This window comes from Apus apus, chromosome 23, assembly GCF_020740795.1.
Source record: "Apus apus isolate bApuApu2 chromosome 23, bApuApu2.pri.cur, whole genome shotgun sequence".
NCBI lineage: Eukaryota > Metazoa > Chordata > Aves > Apodiformes > Apodidae > Apus > Apus apus.
The window spans coordinates 3,924,462-3,944,925 of NC_067304.1; the positions used below are offsets into that span (position 1 = coordinate 3,924,462).

Below are 20,464 nucleotides of genomic sequence, written 5' to 3' on the forward strand. Positions count from 1 at the left end.
GTCTTCTAAGAACCTGTGGTGCCTGCAGACTCTGATGTGGGTTCTGACCCACCTGGGCAACGTACCAGCAGGAGACTGGGGACAGGACCAGGAGAGACAGGACCAGGAGAGAGACAGGACCAGGAGAGACAGGACCAGGAGAGAGACAGGACCAGGAGAGACACAGGACCAGGAGAGACAGGACCAGGAGAGACAGGACCAGGACAGAGACAGGACCAGGAGAGAGACAGGACCAGGAGAGACAGGACCAGGACAGAGACAGGACCAGGACAGAGACAGGACCAGGAGAGACAGGACCAGGACAGAGACAGGACCAGGAGAGACAGGACCAGGAGAGAGACAGGACTAGGACAGAGACAGGACCAGGAGAGAGACAGGACAAAGCCGACAAAGGAGCAGAATCAACAAAGACCCCCCCAGGAGACCCTCGAGCAGGCACCATTACAAAGATAGCCAACCCCAGGAGCTAAAATGACTATGTAGAAGAACTCTGGGAACTCATTGACATGGAATATGCGTGGGTTTGGTGTCTGTGAGTTGGGGTGTTTTCGCTCATTGGTCGGAGCACTCGCGGTGGAGCATCCCCAGCGCTGCAATGAATCCCTGCTCAGTAACTGCGTGTTTGTTGTTCCTGGGTCTTCATCTGGGGATCCTCGCCCAGCCTCCCGCTTGGCTGAGCAGTGTTAGAAACCAAGGGGGCTTTGGCAGCTCCGGATTTGCGTGTGCCCGACAACGAAGGGCTTTGTCTGGGGGGGGGGGAAGCGCCGACGAGACCCCCCGGAGCACGAAACGCCCCCAAAAACAAACCCGCCCGCTTTGTTGACGGGCCCGCCCGCCCCGTGTTTGCGGCGCTGGGGGCGGGGCCGCCCGGGCCCGGCGGGCGGAAGCGGGCGCGGTGAAGCCGTTCCGGCCGCCATCTTAGCGACGGGCGGGCTGAGGGTGCCCGGGCGTTGGGCGCCATCTTTGAGGCTGGCAGCGCAGGAGGCGACGGCCCGAGCGGCGGCCGCGGCGGATCCGGGCGGCAACGGCGGCGACGGCGGCGACGGCGGCGGTCCCCTGGGGTTCGGTAAAGTCCCCGCTCGCCGGTAACTAGAGCCATTCGTCAACCGCAGGGGCGGGGGAATGGCCTCTGGCCCGGCCCGCGTCCCCTCCGCTCCCCTCGGGGGAAGCAGGCCGCGTCCCCGGCCGGCCCAGGCCGCGTCCCCAGCCCCGCTCTCCGGGGGTGTCCGCAGCCGCTGCGGGGGGTGGCGGGGTCCCCGGGGGCAGTGCGGGCCCTCAGGGGACGGTGCAGGCGTGAGGGCTTCTCTTCAAGCTCTCCCCGGACTTAAGAGAGGGGGGAGCTGCTTCCCGAGGTAGGCCCAAGGTCCCCTTGCCCCCCGGCGAGGCCGCAGCTCCCCCGTCCCCCAGCCCTGCCCTGCCCTGCTGGGATCCCCCTCGGTGGCCCGTCGGGGACAGGGGAAACCTGGAGCAGGCTCTGGAGAGGTTCGGTTGGGCTGGTTGAAGACCCCCGGTGTAGGTGCCTTACGAGTCTTAACGTTATTTTCGGTTAAAACCTGACGCCTTCCTTCTGTAGCAATGCGCATAAGGGGCGTGCTGTAATGGAGTCATCTGACAAATCGCTCCTCCGCTCCCTAAAGGAGCTTCCCTCAGGATCTGACTAACTCTGGATGCACCCGGTCGTCATCTTAAATTTCTCCTTCAGGTTGTTTAAAAACAGCCCAGTGGGGTGACGGTTTTGGTTTTTTTTTTTGTTCCTTAAGAACAGGATCTCGGAGGTTTCTGTTTTCTGCCGTTGGTGTTTGTAGTGAAAATGCAAAAGTGGTTTTTACTGTTGCAGGGATCAGTACGTGGAGCCTACAGATTGTCCCCAGAGCACCCTCTGGGGTGCACACAGAGGTTGAGCTTTCAAAAGACAACACTGTGTTATTCGGTTGTAAAAAAGGAAGTCTCGTGGGGATAGGGGACTTTGAAATGATACCAGAATCTGGATACACGTTCAGCTGTTCAGACTGAGCAAACAGGTTGAATTTGTGGCTGGATAGCCAGAGGTTTCAGGAAGAAAACTAGAGAAAACTTCCTCTTGCCTTTGACTTCTCATCTAAAATGGCACCCTGCCAAATGGCTCCTTCCAGGGGAAAGCCACCCTTCTGGAGATTTAAGCAAGCATTGCAGTGAGGAAGGTATATTCTCATAGCAAATTGCTGTCAGACTCCAGTGCTGAGTTCAGAAAGGGAATTAATGCCTTTTATTTCAGTAGGCTTGTCGTTCCATTAGTGTGGAATTGGTTCTCAGAGCCTGTTAGGACATCAAGGAGGAAAAGGACAGAGAATGATAAAGCCACTCTCTAAAAACACAGGAAAGAAGGGGTTATGCATTAAGGGAAAGCCACTACGTTAAAAATTGGTGCTACCTAAACATTTATTAAGGATTTGGGACAGGCAGGTGCCACTACACCTGTGTGTGCTCAGCCATGCCTTTTGGAGCTTCCTTACTGAACATGTTAAGGCACAGGCTGGTGCCTGGAAGAAGAGCAAGGACTTCCATTGTATGGAACTTGGGATCTGTGGTTCACCTGGAGTGCCATATCTAGAATAAAAAAAAATGAAAATCAGCTGTGACAAGCCCAGGGCTCAGCTGGGGACACTGAGTCTTTGGTGACAGCTCCAAGCAGAGTGTTGTGAATGTTGGGCCGTGGCTGACAGCTGGTGTCAGAGCTGTGAGGGAAGGTGAATGTGCCTGTGACATGGCTGGGTCACATTCTTGGCAGTGGCAATGTGGCAGAGCCAGAGGGCTGATTTTTCAGCTGGAAGAGGAGAAGGAGAGGACTGCAAATGGGCCCAGGGAAAAGAGATTTGCCACGGATGGGGGTTGTTCCAGTGCAGCCATTGCAGCTGCAGCAATAGCAGATCTTGGAGAAGATACAGGGAATTTTTTTTGTGGAAGCAACACCAACAGAAGCCTTTGGATACCAGGAATTAGGACAAACATGTCAGTGTTCTGGAACTTCTCAGTTGACCATTGGTAAACCTGGCACTCCTTGGGCAGGGCAGGAAGTTGCCTTGGCACTTCCATGTTGCAGCAGCTCTTGCGGACCACACGCCCCACACGCTGGGCCAGGACCTACATCTGATGGTGCTGCTGTTAACCTGAATCTCAGGAAGGACTTCTGGATTATTCTGCTGTTCTGTGGGAATATTTGCCCCATGAAAGTGGCCTACTGAGCTATTTCTTTTCAGGGAGCAAGCTTGAAGCCAGCTGTGGTTTAACATCTCCAGGCTTGGGTGTTCCTGTTCCAGCTTTGCCTACTGAACCAGTACTTGGTTGGACATAAATCTTAACCGTGGGACTCAGACTCTCAACTATGTACTTGCTGTGAAGGAGCTCAGATATGAGAGTGCACATAAACAGCTGATAAAGAGAACTGGTATAAGGTTGATTGCTGAAACACCTTGTTTTTCGATGATACTAGAAGTTCCCACAGATTGTGAGACAAGACCGTTTCCATCTGTAAAGCAGAAACGTTTCTCGTGCCTTTGGAGGAAGCACAACACAAAAATATGCATTTAACTGTTGATATGAGGACCCTGAACCCCGGACTACTTGACAGTGATGGTCCAAGGATCTCTTTGGATACACTGCAGCAGCAGAAGTCCCCTTTTAGAAAACAAACAGCTGCCTCTCCCTGGCTTTGATAAAACTTCTGCAGTAGGAAGTGTCCTACAAGAACCAAGTTACCAAACTGATGTATGGCTTTCCCTTAATCCCTCACCCCTGGCTTTCCAGCTTCCAACAACACTGCCAATGCTAGGTGCCAGCTGCCATGTTTTACGTTTATTTTTAAATTAATGATTCAGGAATTTGAGCACAGGAGCCCCATGAACAAGCCAGGAATTGCTCAAGAGATTTGCTTACTCCTTCTGCTGAGGCCCATCAAGTTCTTCTACGACTCCAGCTTTCAAGCCATCTTCTAGGGGATCACTTGAAGCAGGAAGTAGCTGCTCAGTGAACCTCTCCCTTTTATATGTTAAAGTGACTTTAAAACACTGCAAGATGGAGCAGCTCCCTCCTGGGAGGGAGAATGGGGCCATTCTCAGCTCGTTCCAGTGATCCCAGGTATCTGATGGGTGCAAGATTCTTGGCCAGTGCTGCCATCGGTCACATCCTGCTGGCTCTGAAGAGCATCAGGAAACGTTTTCAAACCAAAGGGTGTCAGCATTGCTCTTGGCCTGGGAGATGGGGCAAATAAAAAGTCTTGAACCAGATTTTCTGTGGAGTGGTGTGCTCAGATCTGAAGGCTTTGTCTTGGCCACTTCTGAAGAAGCTTTAGGGGTTGCTTTGAAGAATTCCTTCTCCTTTTGTCAAAAGAAAACACACATCTGTACTGAAGCAGCTCTAATCTGATGAGTGCTTTGGTTCAGGTTTTTCTTTGCCAGTCACAAAAACACCAGGCCAGTCAGCCCTTAGAGATTCATTTCCGTTTCATCTTAAGGAAAAATGTCCAAATTCAGGTCCTTGAAGTGGAAGTGTTGAGTTACTCCAGCTGGCCTGGGCAGCTGTGCCTGGTGGCTGTGGTAACTCATGACTCTGGCTCTTGGAGATCACCGTGGAAGGTGACCCTGACTCAGTGGCAGCCTTTGCTCTTGGGGCAGCAATCTCAGAACATTTCAGTCCCCGTTCAGACAGTATTTAACGATTAGAATCGACCAAAAACAAATGTAGATTAGAAATTATGACTGTTCTGCTTTGAACAAGTTACCTTTAGATTTTCCCACAGAGAATGAGATGTGTTAGCAAGAAGTTGTTCTGTGGTTCAGCCCCCACGGGGCACAGAACAGACCAGAGAGACTGTCCCGAGTGCTGTGCCACAGAGAATGCACATGGAGAGGGGCAGATGCTTGTCATGGTTTTCCTGGGGTGCAAAAAGCTTTTGTTCCCTTCTTGCCCTTTGTTACAGGGCAAAGGCAGGTCAGCAAGCTGGGAGTTCAGAGCAGGGAACAGGACAAGAAAGAAAAGCTTGTCAAATAAACTGGACAGACTTGCCCTGTGCTATTTTTCATCCCTTAGCAAAGTTGATGGCACTTGTTGGCATGTTTCTCCTGACCTCTAGCTACTGCATCTGTAATTCTTGATTTTTTTTTTTCCAAAGTATTAAAAGTCTCTTATATTAGAGCTGTGGAGAGAAAACAAAAATGTGTTTAAAATTCTTACCAACTTCATGAGAGACCTGCTGAGTGCACCAGAGTTACTCACTGTTATTCAGGCATTGGTTCTGTTGGATTCTGTTTAGCACTCAGATTGCTATGTTTTTAAAAAAACAGGTTTAAAAAACCCAAAACAAAACAGGTTTTTACCAAGCATTTTTGTGAAAAAAAGAAACAGAAACTTTTTAATTACCTTTTTAAAATGAAAGTACTTTTATGGAGTTTAGAACTATAAGGGGTTTTGGGGGGAGAGACTTGTTGGGTTGGGGTTTTTTGTTTGTTTGTTTTAAAGTTTTGCTTTTTTTCCCCCCTGTTCCTTAAACAAAATCCACTGAAATCCTGGAGAGCTCTTGGAGGCTGCTTAGAAATATGGAAGGCAACCAGCAAAACTTTGAGCTGCTTGGGCTTTCCAAAGAGCTAAACCTCAGAGGATTCCTTTTTTCCCCCCATGGTGGTGGATATAATGTTGTTGGTGTCTCCCAGTTCCTAGGGGAAAGAAATGCCACCTTCTAGACTGTGAATTCCTTCTGCTTTGTATTTGAGTGTCTCTGCCCAGCAAAGCAAAGGTCTTTATTTGCCACCTGATGAAGTGTTGGCTTGTGCAAGCTGAAGAAATCATGCCTGAAATTTAATTTCACTGTTAGTGGTGTTGGTGGCACATTTGGAAAAACATTTCTTGTCAAACTTCTACATGAAGGAGCACCAGTGATTTTTTTAGAAGTAGATGCACAGGAATCTGTAGGACACAAAGTCTGTTTTTGAAGGTGCTGAAGGCCAAAAGTGAATAGTCTCATGGACAGTGAAGAAGGGAAGGAAACCTTGCACTTAACTACTGTTTTTATTCCCTTTGTCAAGCAGTCAAAAAAACAGTCACTAATATGAGAACCCAACTTTTCCTCTCTTTATTTTAGATTTGGGAAAATTCCCTGCCAAAAAAAAAATATCCTGGAAAATTCACTAGTGTTTGTGTGAGTAAAAGGTTCCAACCTTTTATTATTAATTTGTAAGAACTCTTTCATTCAGTTTTGTCCAAAAGAGTCAGAAGTATTTTTTACACAGCAATGTGCAGCATTTTACTGAAGAGGGTCAGAATCACTTTTAATTTGAACTTTATCTGGTCTGGTTGCAGGTTTTATAGCATTTATTATCTTTAAAAAATATTAAAATAAATCAAAGTCTCTGATTTCACATCCAAAAAAACTGCTTAAATGTTTCAACTCTGGTGGCACCAAAAAAAGCTGTTGAATTGGACCTTAAGCCATCTTTTCAAACCTTCCATGATCATGCAGGAATGGATAATGATGGATACATGGATTAGGGAACAGCATATGATGCCAAACTTGTAGTATTGGATGGAAAAAGAAAACAAATTATTTCCTCAAACCAAAGTAATTCCAAACCCTTGGTCTCATGCAGCCATGCCACTTGCAAAGTGAGCATTTCCCTGCCTCTCCAAGCTTGTTGCATCCTTGATCTGCTGTCCTGCTGTTAATTGATTGCAGCTCCACATGTCTGAGCAGGGCTAAAAGCTCCTTCTCCAGATGGATCTCGTCCAACATACACTGTGCACGCCTGGCTGTGTAGATATGTCTCCTGTATGCATGTCCAGATGTCTGCATATTTGTGTGCTGGCCCCCAAATCACTCATCCTATTACAAAGCATCAGCCTTGAAGGCACATTCATCCAAACATGATGTAGATCTTTCATTTTTGCCAGTTTCCTCCAAATGAGAGGCTTTTTATGCAGTGGCAAATAGCCCCAAATTCTCATATATATATTTTTATTGTCACAGTTGCTGACTTTGTTGTCACTCTCTTGGTGTGTGTATAAGCACACGTGTGTATGTATATACATATTTGTGCTTTTATACACACAAGTGTGTTTTTGCTGTACAGGTAATAAAGATGGGGGAAGGTTTTTGTGTTTTCTTAATAGGTGAAGAATTCTTGAAGACCAGAAATTGCAACTTACTGAATTTTAAAGTAAAAAAAAAAAAAACCCAAACAAACCAAAACACATTAACATTGTCCGGCTGTGGAAGATGGATCCTCATTTTTGCAGCCACTTTGAATCACAAGTTCATCTTTAAATACACTGGGTGTTTTTTTGTTTTTGGTTTTTATTTTTGGTGGTGTTTTTTTGGTGGTGTTTTTTGGTTTTTTTGGTGGTGTTTTTAAAATATTTTTGAAGAGCTAACTATCCCTGGCTGTCTCCAGTCTGACAGTATTCCAATGGACTTGCTTCCTCCATTAGTTGTAAGATGTTTAAAAAGCACATCCCATGTTTGAATTGTGGATGAGAGGTTCCCTTGGCAATGGGAGGAGGAAAATTCTTTCTACCCCTTTATTATTAATTCACGGATTCAGTGTTGGTTCGGCCTACAGGAGAATTTAACTGGAAGTCTTGGAAGATCAGTATCTTTCCTGAAGTTGTCCAGGTATGTGAACATGAAGCTTCGTGGTGATTGGAAAATAATATTTAATATGTCAATTGTATGTGGTAAATTTATTACTACCCACAGTTAACTGATAACTCAAAAATAGGACCAGTTTCTTAAGAAATGTCTTTCTTGTTGGCCTTCACAGCCACATGCAGTAGTTTTTTCTGTGCTTCAAGGTGTAGAACTGTTACTAGGGACAAAGGAGTAAACACTTGCTGACCAAACCCCTGCAGTTTTACAGTGGTTTTGGGATAGTTTTTGTGACCAGCTGATTTCAAGACATTTCCCCCCTCAAAACATGAATTTGATTTAACAGAAAACATTTGAAAAAAATCCTTCTGACCTGTTTATTTCTCATTTCTTTATGCCATTTTTAGGGTAACTTGTAAATAGGAAGATTTCACTGATCAAGCCAGTAGAAGACTTTCAGTCCAAGAAAGAGTGAAGGCAGCTCTTGCCAAGACTGGAGGAAGTCCCTGTTGAGTGAGCCCTTAGAACCTGAGCTTGTTCTGAGGGTCTTTCCGTTATGTCTAACCAAGGAGATGACTGCTACTTCTATTTCTATTCCACTTGTAACAAGGTCTGTTTGGGTTTCTTTTGCTTTGGGCTTTGTTGGGTTTATTTTCCTTTTTAGTGTTTTAAGAGAGCAGAGAAGGAGGGGACAGGAGGAGCAGAAGTGGGAGGAGACCTAGAAATAGATAGATAGAACTGCTTCCAGTTCTGACAGTGTGGATGGTTTTTTTCAGGCTGTACTGTTTTATTTTGCTTTGTGTTTTCCTTTTGGTTTCAGGGAGACAGCTGTTCCTTCCGCCACTGTGAAGCTGCTCTGGGGAATGAAACAGTTTGTACCCTCTGGCAGGAGGGTCGCTGCTTCAGGAATATCTGCAGGTTCAGACACATGGAGATTGATGTGAGTAGTTGCCTGAAGTTGAGGTTCTCCAGCTAAAGCACTGAAAGGGTTTTTAATAGCTCTGGGTGGACTGAGTGTTCTTAACATGATGGGTAGGATAACCCACCCTGAAGTGATGTGTGAGAGTGCCTGTCTCTGCAAACTGACTGGTAGGAAAGTTAGATAACATGGAATCATAGAACGGGTAAAGGTTGAAAGAGACCTTAAAGATCATCAGGTTCCAACCCTCCCCTCAGGCCAGGCTGCACAAGCCTCATCCAGCCTGATCCTTGAACACCTCCAGGGATGGGGCTTCCACAACCTCCCTGGGCAACCTATTTCAGCACCTTACTACCCTCATGGTGAAGAATGTCTTCCTAATATTTAACAAAAATCTCCCCTCTTCCAGTTTAAAACCATTATTCCTTGTCCCATCCTTCCTTGCCCTTGTCAAAAGTCCCTCCCCAGCTTTCCTGGAGCCCCTTCAGGCACTGGAAGGTGCTCTAAGGTCTCCCTGGAGCCTTCTCTTCTCCAGGCTGAACACCCCAACTCTCTCAGCCTGTCTCCAGAGCAGAGCTGCTCCAGCCCTTGGATCATCTTCATGGTCCTCCTCTGGACTCTCTCCAACAGCTCCATATCTCTCCTGTGCTGAGGGCTCCAGAGCTGGACACGTCACTCCGGGTGGGGTCTCACCAGAGCAGAGGGGCAGAATCCCCTCCCTCAACCTCAAATATGTCATTGCTAAGCTTACCCAAACTTTCTGTATATGCCCTTGAAATACTTTTAGTGATGAACTGACCTTTGGGAGGATGTTTCAGCCCTACACTGTGACAGTCCTGTCTCTGGTGTGATGTGAAACTGTGTTTCTTTGCAAATCTAAGGTGTTACCAGGAGCTTTTCTTTCTTTCTTCAGAAGAAACGCAGTGAGATTCCCTGCTACTGGGAGAACCAGCCTGTAGGCTGCCAGAAATCCAACTGTGCTTTTCATCACACAAAAGGACGTTATGTTGATGGACTCTTCTTGCCACCAAGCAAAAGTGAGTTTCTTGTCTCAGTTTTGAATGTTATTTATGAGTGAGTGCAACACTGTAGAAGACATCAAGTAACTGTTCATTTATGAGTGCAGAGAGAATCTGCAGTTATGGACTCAGCTAAACAGAATGTAATTCTGGTGTTTAGTCATTTTCTTCCATAGAATGGTTTGGGTTGGAAGGGACCTTCAAGATCATCTAGTTCCAACCCCCCTGCATGGGCAGGGACACCTCCCACCAGCCCAGGTTGCTCCAAGCCCCATCCAACCTGCCCTTCAACACTGCCAGGGATGGGGCTGCCACAGCTTCCCTGGGCAACCTGGGCCAGGGTTTCACCACCCTCACAATAAAGAATTTCCACCTAATGTCTCACCTAAATCTCTCCTGTTCCAGTTCTAATGTATTGCCACGTAACCTATCACTACACACCCTTGTCCCAAGTCCCTCCCCAGCTTTCCTGGAGCCCCTGCAGGCACTGGAAGGTGCTCTAAGGTCTCCCTGGAGCCTTCTCTTCTCCAGGCTGAAGACCCCAACTCTCCCAGCCTCTCTTCATGCTCAGCTTCTCTGTGCTTTGTGTGTTCCTTGCCTTTTTCAGCTTGCTTTTCCCTCACTTAATCCTTTCTGGGTAGTAGGGAGGTGAGGTCTGTGTGTGAAGGGAAGCTGCTGTTCATAATGTAACCAGGGGTGGGGAACAGGAGACTAAACACAGTGGCCAGGTGGGTTATCTACCTTTTTTACACAGTGGGTGCCCCGTGAGGGTTGAGATTTTAAATGGTCAGATGACAGATGCTCCTCCTCTTCCTCCAGCCACGCTTCCCAGTCCACCTGAGTCTACAGAAGATGATGTGAAAATGGCTCAGATGTCACTGCAGCAAAACAAACTTTCTGTTCAGACAAATCCCTCTCCACAGCTGAGGGGGGTGATGAAAGTGGAAAACTCAGAAAATGTCCCAAGTCCCACACATCCTCCAGTGGTCATCAATGCTGCAGATGATGATGAAGATGATGATGGTGAGTGTTTTTTTTACTTCTTGGAGGCATTTCTACTGCAAGTGACTGTGTTAATCATAGAATACCTGGATTGTTTAGTTGTTTAAGCTACAGAGGAGAGTCTGGAGTCCTAAATATTTTTGTTCAATTCAGCTGTTGGAAAAAGTCATCTGTAAACGTTTGTGTTAGTAGTTAAGAACACAACAACAAACATGGACTGCAATGTCATTGATTGAGCTACATAAACATCAGAAATCTTGTCTGTTCCCAACTGTGTAACTGAACAGGTTCACTTTTGCCTTCCAGACCAGCTTTCTGAAGAAGGAGATGAAGCTAAAACACCTGTCCAGCAACCAGCACCAGAAGCACATAATGGATTGAGGATAATTTCCACTAGGAAATCCAATGTTAACACAAAGCAAGGTATTCTAAGTAGGCTGGATTGGAAGGAGAATTTGACCCTTAACTCAAAAGCAGTATGTTCTTAAAATATGATAGAACATAGGCTACCTGGATGACTTTCCATGAGCTTGTTCCTATTTAATAATGTCATATGCACCTTGGGTCAGATGGTGAACTCCCTGTTTACTTTTGTAGGACAAAACAGAGCCACAGAGTGGAGTTTAGATGCCTGCAAATGTCCTTTCAACCACTGTGGAAAGCCATGTCTAATGACAGAGGAGTTTAATATCGTGTAGATGGATTAAACTGCTTAAAGCTACAGGTTTTTACCCTGCAGGCTGGGAGGAGGAGTGAAGAAAGGTGCCAGCTGCTTCCCAAAATACCATCCTTCCCATGGCTTCTTTTCTTAATTTGTGTGGAGCATTGACAGGGTTTATTCTAAATGCTTTGGAAAGGTTCTGAGCTGTAAGAACCTTGAGGATCTATGCTCTTCAACATCTGCCTCTAAGCCTCAGTTTCATGAACCATTTTGTCTTTTCAGATGATAATTTAAATTTTGGAATAAAAACACTAGAAGAAATCAAACTGAAGAAACTAAAGGAAAAAACAAAAAAACAAGGTGGTGAGTTAATATGCTGATTTCCTATCCTGCTGCCTTCTGTTCCTCTTCACCTTTTTGTTTTCCTTCTGAGAAAACCTGGATAGCTGGCTGGGCCTTGGTGGATACAAGTATTTTTGAAAAAGAAAGGGATTTTTTGGTACTGTTGGGTTCAGACTGGGAGATGATTGCAGCTGAGAGCTGCTTGAGGAGAGGACATCCATATCCAGCTGGGGCCCTTTGCTTTGCCATGCAACCTGTTTTCTTAACCTCCAGCAGCTCTGTTCTAGATTGGAATTCCAGGGTCAGGGAGGCTGCTCATCTCTTTATTTACATGCACTGCTCATTGTGTGTTTGGCAGTCACGAATAACTAATGGTCTTGAACTTTGGGATAGTTCTGTTTGATTTGTTTGGGTTTGGTTTTTTCCTAAACATCCTTATGTTTTGCTTGCTCTGCTCAGAAGGTCCTTCAGGAGTTTCTTTTCATCCACTCCAACCTCGGACTGTTCCTGTGCCAGAAAAGGAAAATGTCCGGACAGTAGTGAGGACTGTGACTCTGTCTGCAAAACAAGGTAACAGGCAGTGCTCCTGCTTCCATATCATGCCTCCTAAACCAAAAGGTTAGCTAATAATTATGATAATTCAAACATATTAGTCTGCTGGTGCTGTCTTTTTTTAATTAAAACCATGCATTTGTCCTGAAGATCCCTGGTTTTAATGGAAAGATTTGGCATTTGTAGGTGCTCAGTTTGTTGTTCTGCAAGAAAAAAAAAAAAAGATCAAGAGGTGTTTATCAGCCTGATACTGAGCATGGGTTATCACCATCCCACAGACTCTCAAATGTGCTTAGTTTGACTTTAATGTTCCTGAAGTGGGGTGAGATTTGTGAGTGAGCTGGTGTGTTGACAGCGTGGGACAGGATTCCTGTTTGGGTGAAGTGCAGAAGCAGCAGAAAGAGGCTGATGGCAAAACAAGTGTCAGGATGCAAATAAGGGGATAACTGAATAGCAGAGGAGTAAGGACAGGGAAGACCTGGGAAAGGTGGTGTTGCACAAGCAGCCAATTTTGGAAGCATCAAAAAGGCTGACAGTGGCAGTTGTGGCCAGCAGTTGTGGAGCCCGTGTCTAGATCTGCACACGTGCCTTTCAAAGGCAAAAAACACGTAGAAATGCTTCTGCTGTAGTTGTTAATTTCTGTGGTTTGGCTGCCAAGAGAGTCTCTCTTTTCTGGGCCATATGCTTTTACTCCTGCTGTTTTTTCTGCAGTAACCAGATGATTCCTTGTTTTAGGAGAGGAGCCCGTGATTCAACTGGACCTTGCTGAGAGACTGGGAAAACGGAAACCCTCCGTAGGTAAGAGCTTTTGGTGAGCTGTTTTTGGGTGCCCTCATCTAAGCATCACTCTGTTTTGGGTGCCCTCATCTAGGCATCACTCTGTTTAAGGGTATTTTTGCTGGATGCAGGAGGAAAATACATTTTGGGGGAGATCTGTGTTGGCTGCAGAAATGGCAGATTTTGTTAGCAACTGAAAGGCAAAAATAAGAAAATAGATCTGGAAGAATTGAAGTTTGTGACTGACTCTTTTAAAATTCTCCTCCAGAGAAATATTCTGAAAGTCTTTCTTGTTTTCTCTTGTCCTGAAGCTGGTAAAAGTGTCCTTCCTCTGAGGCGCAACCTCGCTGAAAGGCTGGGGAAGAAGATGGAGATCTTGGAGAACGCTGACAAAGCACCCAAGAGAGGTACAGCTCCTGAGCAGACACCTGGATTTGGTGCACAGGTGTTCTGTTCAGGTTTTCTGTTTGTCCTTTCCTCTCCTGGTCCTTTCTGCCTGTTGATTGAGGGCTCAAGGTAGCTTTGAGTCCCAGTGAAACCGTCTCCTGGCTCGTTTCAAAATGTGAACACAACTGAGATTGATGGAGCCTCCCTCCATGTTCCTGTTCTGTCTTGCAGTTCAAGTCCCCAGGTCTCTGAAGGAAAGGCTGGGGTTGCCCTCTGAACAGACCAGCACAGAGACAGGTAATAACTGGATAATAGATAGGTCTTCCTCTTCTTTCTTGTGTGAACTTCATGGAATCATAGGAAGGGATCTTAAAGATCATCAGGTTCCAACCCCCTTGCATGGGCAGGGACACCTCCCACCAGCCCAGGCTGCTCTAAGCCCCATCCAACCTGCCCTTCAACACCTCCAGGGATGGAGCAGCCACAACCTGCTTGGGCAAACTATTCCAGCACCATATTACCCTCATGGTGAAGATAAAGCCTAAAAGTTAATTTTAGGGAAAAAAAACCCCAAACCTGATTCCTTGTGCTTGGCTGCTGACGCTGTCCTGATGGCCCTTGTCAGAGATCTGCCTCTAGGTGTGTGTGTTTTCCACTTGTACCTCATCAAGGTTTCATGCTCCTGCTGGGAGCTGGCAGAAGCTGCAGTGTGCTCCTGCACAAATAGAACAGAACAGCTGCCAGGAGCAGGGGTTGGAGATGCTGACAGAGGGAGACAGTCTGGGAAAGTAACAAAACCAAATAGATCAAAATTTGATCAAAAAGATCAAATCTGATCTTTCTGTGTAGCAGCTCTCTCTGGGTAGCACTGGGCTTCAAAATACAAGTGGCTGGAAGGAGGAGGAGAACATGCAGAATGATACAGTCCTCAGATGCATTCTTGGAAACAGATCAAGTTTTCCTTAGTACTGTGAGGGATTTTGGAAGCTTTAAATATTGTTGGACGCTCTTGAAATGTTGCTGCTTCTCTTTTGTTGTTGATGGCAGAGAAGGCTGCTAAGCCAGCAGGAGAGATCCACGTGAAAACACTGGAGGAAATTCGTCTTGAGAGAGCTATTCAGAGACAGGGAGAATCTCCAGCTAAAGCCCAGGCTGAGGGACGTTGTAAAGCAGAAGATCCCAGCTTGGGGGCAAAACCTTCCCCTGCAGTTCGCATCAAAACTTTCTCAGGAGCCCTGGCTGAAAAAAAACAGAAGCAGCTGGAAGAAGAGAAGCAAAAACCAGAAGAGTTTCCTACCAAGACAAAAGTTGAGAGCGAGCCCAAGAAGCAGAGCCTACGTGCTCCATCTGTACCCAGCAAAGTGCAGCTGGCAGAGCCAGCAGGTAAAGCCAGGGCAGCAGGAGGAGTGCATATTAAAACCTTGGAAGAAATCAAGCAAGAGAAAGCTCTGAGGATGCAGCAGAGCAGAGAAAATGTGCCAGCTCCAGCAGTACAACCTGAGCCTGCCCCACCAGGGAGGAGGTTGTTACGGATCACAAAGCTCACGGGTAAGGGGATGATTTGGTGCCTGCCCTGGTGAAGTGCTTTCCCTGGCAAGCAAATTCAGGATTTGCTTTGCTTTTTCCTTCTGTGTATACTGGAGGTTAAGAGTTGAAGGCTGCAAAGTTGAAGTGCCAGAATATACAACTGTGTTCTTTTCCATGAATTACACGGGAGTATTTCCCATTGGAAAATTCATTCACTGCAGAGCTTTGTAGTCTTTAATTTCTCCCTTCTGTTTTTTCTGCCATCAGTTTGTGGTGTGGGATCTTCCCTGTGCTAAATCCAAGTTTAACCTTCCTCTTTGGCATATGTGCTGTTGAACTTAGCTGTGGATCTGTGTGTGTTTGCAGAGGGTGCATCAGCTGGGTAATGTGAAGGGCCAGTTTTTGTCCCAAAACAACAGAGCTTTAAACATCTCATGGTTCAGGTTCTATAAACCATGTAAAAAGAGGTCGTGTGGCTGAGGAAAGGAGACCTGAATGCTGCAAGGATTGCTTACTGCAGCCTTTCCCTCTGTTCCATTATTAGACATGAGGAAATGAACACACCAAGGAAACTGAGAACCAGGTTTCTTGATTTCTGCTCTTGACAAAAATTGTTTCTTTTTGTTTCTTTATTATTTTTTTAAAGCACCTGAAAGAGAAGAAAAGAAGATAGTGGAATTGAGTAAGCCTCCCAAAGCTGTCTCTGTACCTGCAGAGGTGAGTCCTTTGTAAAGATTATATATATATATTTGTACCATTTCTGATACATTGTGTCCTGTTTTATTTGGCAAGTGCCAAGTCCTGTCGCTTTCAATAGCATTTCCAGACAATGTTGTAATCCTCAAGCTTTGAATTAATATGATTATACCTGACATGGAATAAGAAACCCTCTTAGCACCAGATAAAATCAGTGAGGTTAATATGGAGGGAATGTTTTTGTTCTCAGTGACTTTATCTGTCAGGCTTATCTTAAAATCCTGAGTATTTTAATAGAAAAGACTAAAGCTTTGTGTCAAAAACTCATTCTGTCAGTGAATGCTCTGTTGGAAAGCTCATAGGGCTTTCTCTTGCTTAAAAATAATGTAATAGATTACAGCTAGAATCTTGTGCTCTATTAAAGAAGCCTGCTGTGTTGGGAATTACAGGCTTTTGAAACAGTATTTCCACAGCAAAGCATGGATCTTGTTACAGGCAACATTTCTGGAAGAAATGTTTGATCTGAGCAGTATTAACAAGCTCTGTTCCACATGGAGCCATTTTGGAGGGATTGCCACTCAGGTTTCCTGAATGAAATCTCCACAGATTTCTTTTGTCCCATTAGTCCTCCTCTTTTGTGTCTTTCTAGCCCTTAGATCAGAGTGCAACTAACTCTAAAGTTCAAGTGAAGAGCCTTGAAGAGATAATGAAGGAGAAGAGGCAGCTGAAACAACGCCAGGAAGAGAAGCCTCAGAAAGAAGCAGCTGCTGTGCCATCTCCTGGTGAAAAAGCAAGTAAGGATAAAACTCCAGCATTAGGGAGTCCTGAACCCACCGTGGTTTCATGGTCAGCTTCTCAACTTGCAAAGAAGATGTTGGTGAAGTCTTTGGAAGATCGGGTTGAAAGCCCAGGGAAGGATGGTGCTGGATCACCAGGGAAACAAGCAGCTCAACCTCTAGAAAGGAAAGCTAGAAGTAAGTGTTGGCTGTGATGTTACAGAGTTACTGTAGGTCATGTTTAGAAAGCAGAAGATGGCAATTTTTACACTGTAACTTTGGCTTCTTTCTGTTATTTGAAAGCTGGGGAGGGACTTTTTAGTAGGGGGTGTAGTGAGAAGACAAGGGGTAATGGATTAAAGCTGGAAGAGGGGAGATCTAGGTGAGATATTAGGAAGAAATTCTTCACGATGAGAGTGAGGTGGTGAGACCCTGGAACAGCTTTTCCAGAGAAGCTGTGGCAGCCCCATCCCTGGAGGTGTTGAAGGGCAGGTTGGATGGGGCTTGGAGCAACCTGGGCTGGTGGGAGGTGTCCCTGCCCATGCAGGGGGGTTGGAACTGGATGATCTTTAAAGTCCCTTCCCACGCAAACCATCCCATGATTAATTTGCTCCTTTTTGTGGCTTGTTGGCAAAGAGAGTTTACCCTGTTGAAAATACTGCTGAGAAACTGGGAAATGGCAAGGTCATTGTGCTGGCCAGATTTATTTAACTGGAAGGATTATGAGACTGTTAAGAGAACCCATTGTTGTGTTTTTTTTTTTCCTGAGGCAGAGGAAGACTGTGTCACTTGTCTCTTCCTTTTCCTCTAGCCAAATCTAAGGTGTGCCTGAAGCCTTTGGATGGGAAAGCCACCTCCCCCACAAAGCAGACTCTGAAAAGGAAGGCAGCTGAGAGTCACCCCTCTGCTGTGGCAGCTGTGAAACCCTTGAGTGCCACTGGTGGGGACACCAAGGAGCCTTCAGCTAAAAAAGCAACTGTGGTGAGCACTGGCTGAAGCCAATCATGGGTCCCTAGTATAATTTATCTCCAAGTTTTACCCTCCCCTTGGAGAAGAGATGGAAAACTGAAATGTTTTATGGGTCTCTGTTCCCTTTTAAATCCAGAGGTGATCTGCAGGATGGTGGTAGTACCTGTCAGCTTGTTATGAAATGGGTGGCAGCAATTTACCTGACACTGCTGTGGTTTCTCTGGTGTCAAGGATTTTGTCCATTAATGCTGTGCTTTTAAAAAGGACACAAGGTCATTAGTAAACTTGACTAACTTAGGAGCACCCTGGTTCTGTGTTTTGAATAAGGCTTAGCAAGGAGAAGCAGTGGAGGAAGAACCTGTTTTTTACCTGTCTCCCCTAAAAACTCTCTTGCTTCTTCCCAGGCTGTGGTTCCTGCTTTGCCAGAGGACACCCAGGTCTCCACACCTGGGAGAGGGAAACGCAAAAGCAGGTGAACACACAACTTGTTCTTTGTCTCAACCACTGTGCCTTTCCCATGAAACACCAGGGGTTTTTTCCACATATGGGAAAAAAGAGTTTTGAGACAATGCCAGAATTCCACAAAGGAACAATTGATCTGAAATAATTTTCTAGCAGGAATGCTTACTTAGGTTATTCTCTGAAAATGCCTCGAGTTGATGCAGCTTTTCAGTGACTTCTTGGGTTTTCTGGGTGCTTGCAGAGGTTGACTTCTTAACCTTTTTACAGGCAAATTAGTAAAGGTGGGAAAAGTGTCTCTGGCTACAGAAATTGAACCTTCCTTCCCAGACTCCAGATCCTCATGGATAAATCCCCAAACTGAAAAATGGACCTGCTGATAAATTGGCTTCCAAATGTAGCTTCAGGTTAATGGAGTAACAATCCCTTTGTAAGGCTGAGGTGTTGGAGGGATTAACTGCAGCTTTAAGTGCTGGTTTACCTTTCTGGTTCAGGAATGTCACCCACTGATTTGCTCTTTCTTGTTCTTCCAAGCCCTGAACTGCACCTCAGGAGCCAGGCAGAGTCTGTGGCACAGTCAGAGGTCTCAAGCTCAACTTCAACTTCTTCACCAGTCGCAGCCAAGACACGTCGGCTGAGCTCCACGGGGGCTGGGAAAGCCCCCTTATCTGTAGAAGATGACTTTGAGAAGCTCATCTGGGAAATCTCAGGAGGCAAACTGGAAGCAGAAATTGACCTGGACCCAGGGAAGGATGAGGATGATCTCCTCCTGGAACTTTCTGAAATGATTGACAGCTGAGCTGCCTAGTCTTAAAAGTTTAACACAAACACACACAAAAAATTAAAACTATGTTGTTGGATACCTGAAGGTGGATCCTTTTTCTAGCTGAGGCTTTGCAGTGAGTCTTAAAGCACAGTTGAACTGGTAAAAATTGGCAGTATCTGCACTCAGTTGTCCTAAATTTCCCTGCTGGTCAGAGTCAAGGTCCCATTCATCCATTCTTGTCACTACCTTGGACGTTGAGAAGACAAAGCACTTGTTTATTTTGGGACAGAGAGATGCCCATCTACAAACTGTGGTGGTTGTGAAACTGATCTGCTGATTCAGTGATGTTCTGAAGGCATAAACTTCTAAAGCTTCTTCTTCCTTCCTCCCCCTTTGGCAAAACTCACCATTCGGCGCGTCCCAAAGCTTTGGTTTTCTGACTCCTTGGACAGTTGATTCCCAAAGTCTGGAGTTACTATGTCAACTCTTGTGTTATTTATGATGCTGTCATTTTGACTTCAATCTTGTAGGGTTAACTTGGTGGAAATGTCAGGGTGGGAGGGAGCAGAACAATGACAAGTATTTTGGACCAAACGTGCTGCCAGGGGTGGGGGTGGGGGGGTCAGTCCATCCAGCCTTACTTTGAATTATCAGGGATAACACGATATCAGTGTGAAAAGCAGCAGCTCTAGGGGTACCCTGGAAGCCCCCCTCTCTTTTGTTGGACTGTACCAAAGCTGGGAGGGGTGGGGGGGTTGGGTGCTTTTTTTTGCTGACGTGATCAGTTTGCTGGGGTGGGTAGTCAGGATTCCTCTCTCATAGTCTGCAGTAAATTGGTAAATTAAGAATTGGTTGAAGTGCCTCTTGGTTCCAAGGATCACCCCCCCCCACGGTCATCTACTCAAAACTCAAAATTTGTCCCTCTTGTCTGACCTCCCACGGGGCAGAGTGTGCCTGGGTTGTGCTCTTGGAACCCGATACTGCTGCAGGACCAGCCCTGCTTTCCTCTTTGCTCCAGCCCTGGGGATCCTCCTGGTTTCCTCCAGCCCAGCACTTGAGGCTGGAGCTCCATCTGGAGCCCAACACAGGCTGAAAAGCTTGACCCTGCAGAAAGCAGCCCCCAGGGGTGTATTGTGTGCCCTGCCACCTGTGAGTGTTCTCCCTGGCAGATCTATTTTTGATCATTATGTTACCTTTTTGAAGAACTTTAGTCTCTTCCTGCTTTTCATTTGTGAAGCTGTTGGGGCCCTCAGGCATTTGCTGCTGGCAGAGGAAAAAAAAGATGGGGGGGTTGGGGGGGGTGTTGTTGGGAGTTGGTTGTAAATACTTTCTCTTCAGAAAACACTTTGTGTGCTTTGATCATCCACTGTGATGTCTTAGTTCCTAGAGGAAAGTTTTGAAACCAAAATGGAGGAAAAACTGCTGTTCTGGCTCCAGAAGGGTCACCCAGCCCTGCGTCCTGCTGAAGGACTTTTCATCCCGCTGGGATTTCTGCCTCACAAACTGGGAATGACTGCAGGAGGGAGGAAGAGCCCGGGCGAGGAGGGTCTCCCCCTCGCTGCCTCCCTCCTCCTCCTCCTCCTCCTCCTCCTCTGTCAGCATTCCCTGCTGCTGCTCCAGGCTCTGTCCCTGGGGCCGAGCTTTGCTCCACGCCGTCATTTCTGTAAATATTTTTATTCTTCCCGTTTTATATTTGTACTCTTATTTAAGGGGTTGTATTAAACGTAGTCTGGCCTCCTCCGCCTCCCGCCGCTCCTTCCCACCCTTCCGCACCACAGCAGGTCGCAGGGTTGTTTAAATAAACCTGCCCCAGGTGAGCTGGGGGTGTGTGCTGTGTCCGTGGGGAGGGTCTGGGGGGGGCTTGGAGGGTCCTAGGGGGGCTCAGAGGGCTCCTGGGGGGGCTTGGAGAGTCCAGAGGGGGCTCAGAGTGTTCCTGGGGGGGGGTCGGAGGGTCCTGGGTGGCTCAGATGGTTCATGGGGGAACTCTGAGGGTTCCTGGG

At 46.5% G+C, this 20,464-nt stretch overlaps 1 protein-coding gene across 6 annotated transcripts; it reads left to right on the forward strand.

The window, feature by feature from the left end:
• Positions 1-966: 966 nt before the first annotated feature.
• ZC3H11A (zinc finger CCCH-type containing 11A) lies at positions 967-20,201 on the forward strand. 6 transcript variants are annotated; one of them, XM_051638868.1, is made up of 18 exons: positions 967-1,085; positions 6,113-7,639; positions 8,020-8,222; positions 8,433-8,552; positions 9,445-9,568; positions 10,370-10,573; positions 10,859-10,975; positions 11,496-11,576; positions 12,015-12,125; positions 12,843-12,905; positions 13,196-13,291; positions 13,503-13,568; positions 14,319-14,819; positions 15,445-15,515; positions 16,144-16,468; positions 17,082-17,251; positions 17,644-17,711; positions 18,233-20,201. In XM_051638868.1, exons 3-18 carry the CDS (start codon positions 8,169-8,171, stop codon positions 18,495-18,497), a joined length of 2,436 nt encoding a protein of 811 aa, XP_051494828.1. In that variant the 5' UTR covers positions 967-1,085; positions 6,113-7,639; positions 8,020-8,168; the 3' UTR covers positions 18,498-20,201. The 6 variants fall into 6 exon arrangements, with proteins under 6 accessions (XP_051494828.1, XP_051494831.1, XP_051494830.1 ...); XM_051638871.1 differs by having other exon boundaries at positions 7,587-7,639; XM_051638870.1 differs by lacking the exon at positions 967-1,085 and having other exon boundaries at positions 1,093-6,169; positions 7,587-7,639.
• The last annotated feature ends 263 nt before the right edge of the window (positions 20,202-20,464 follow it).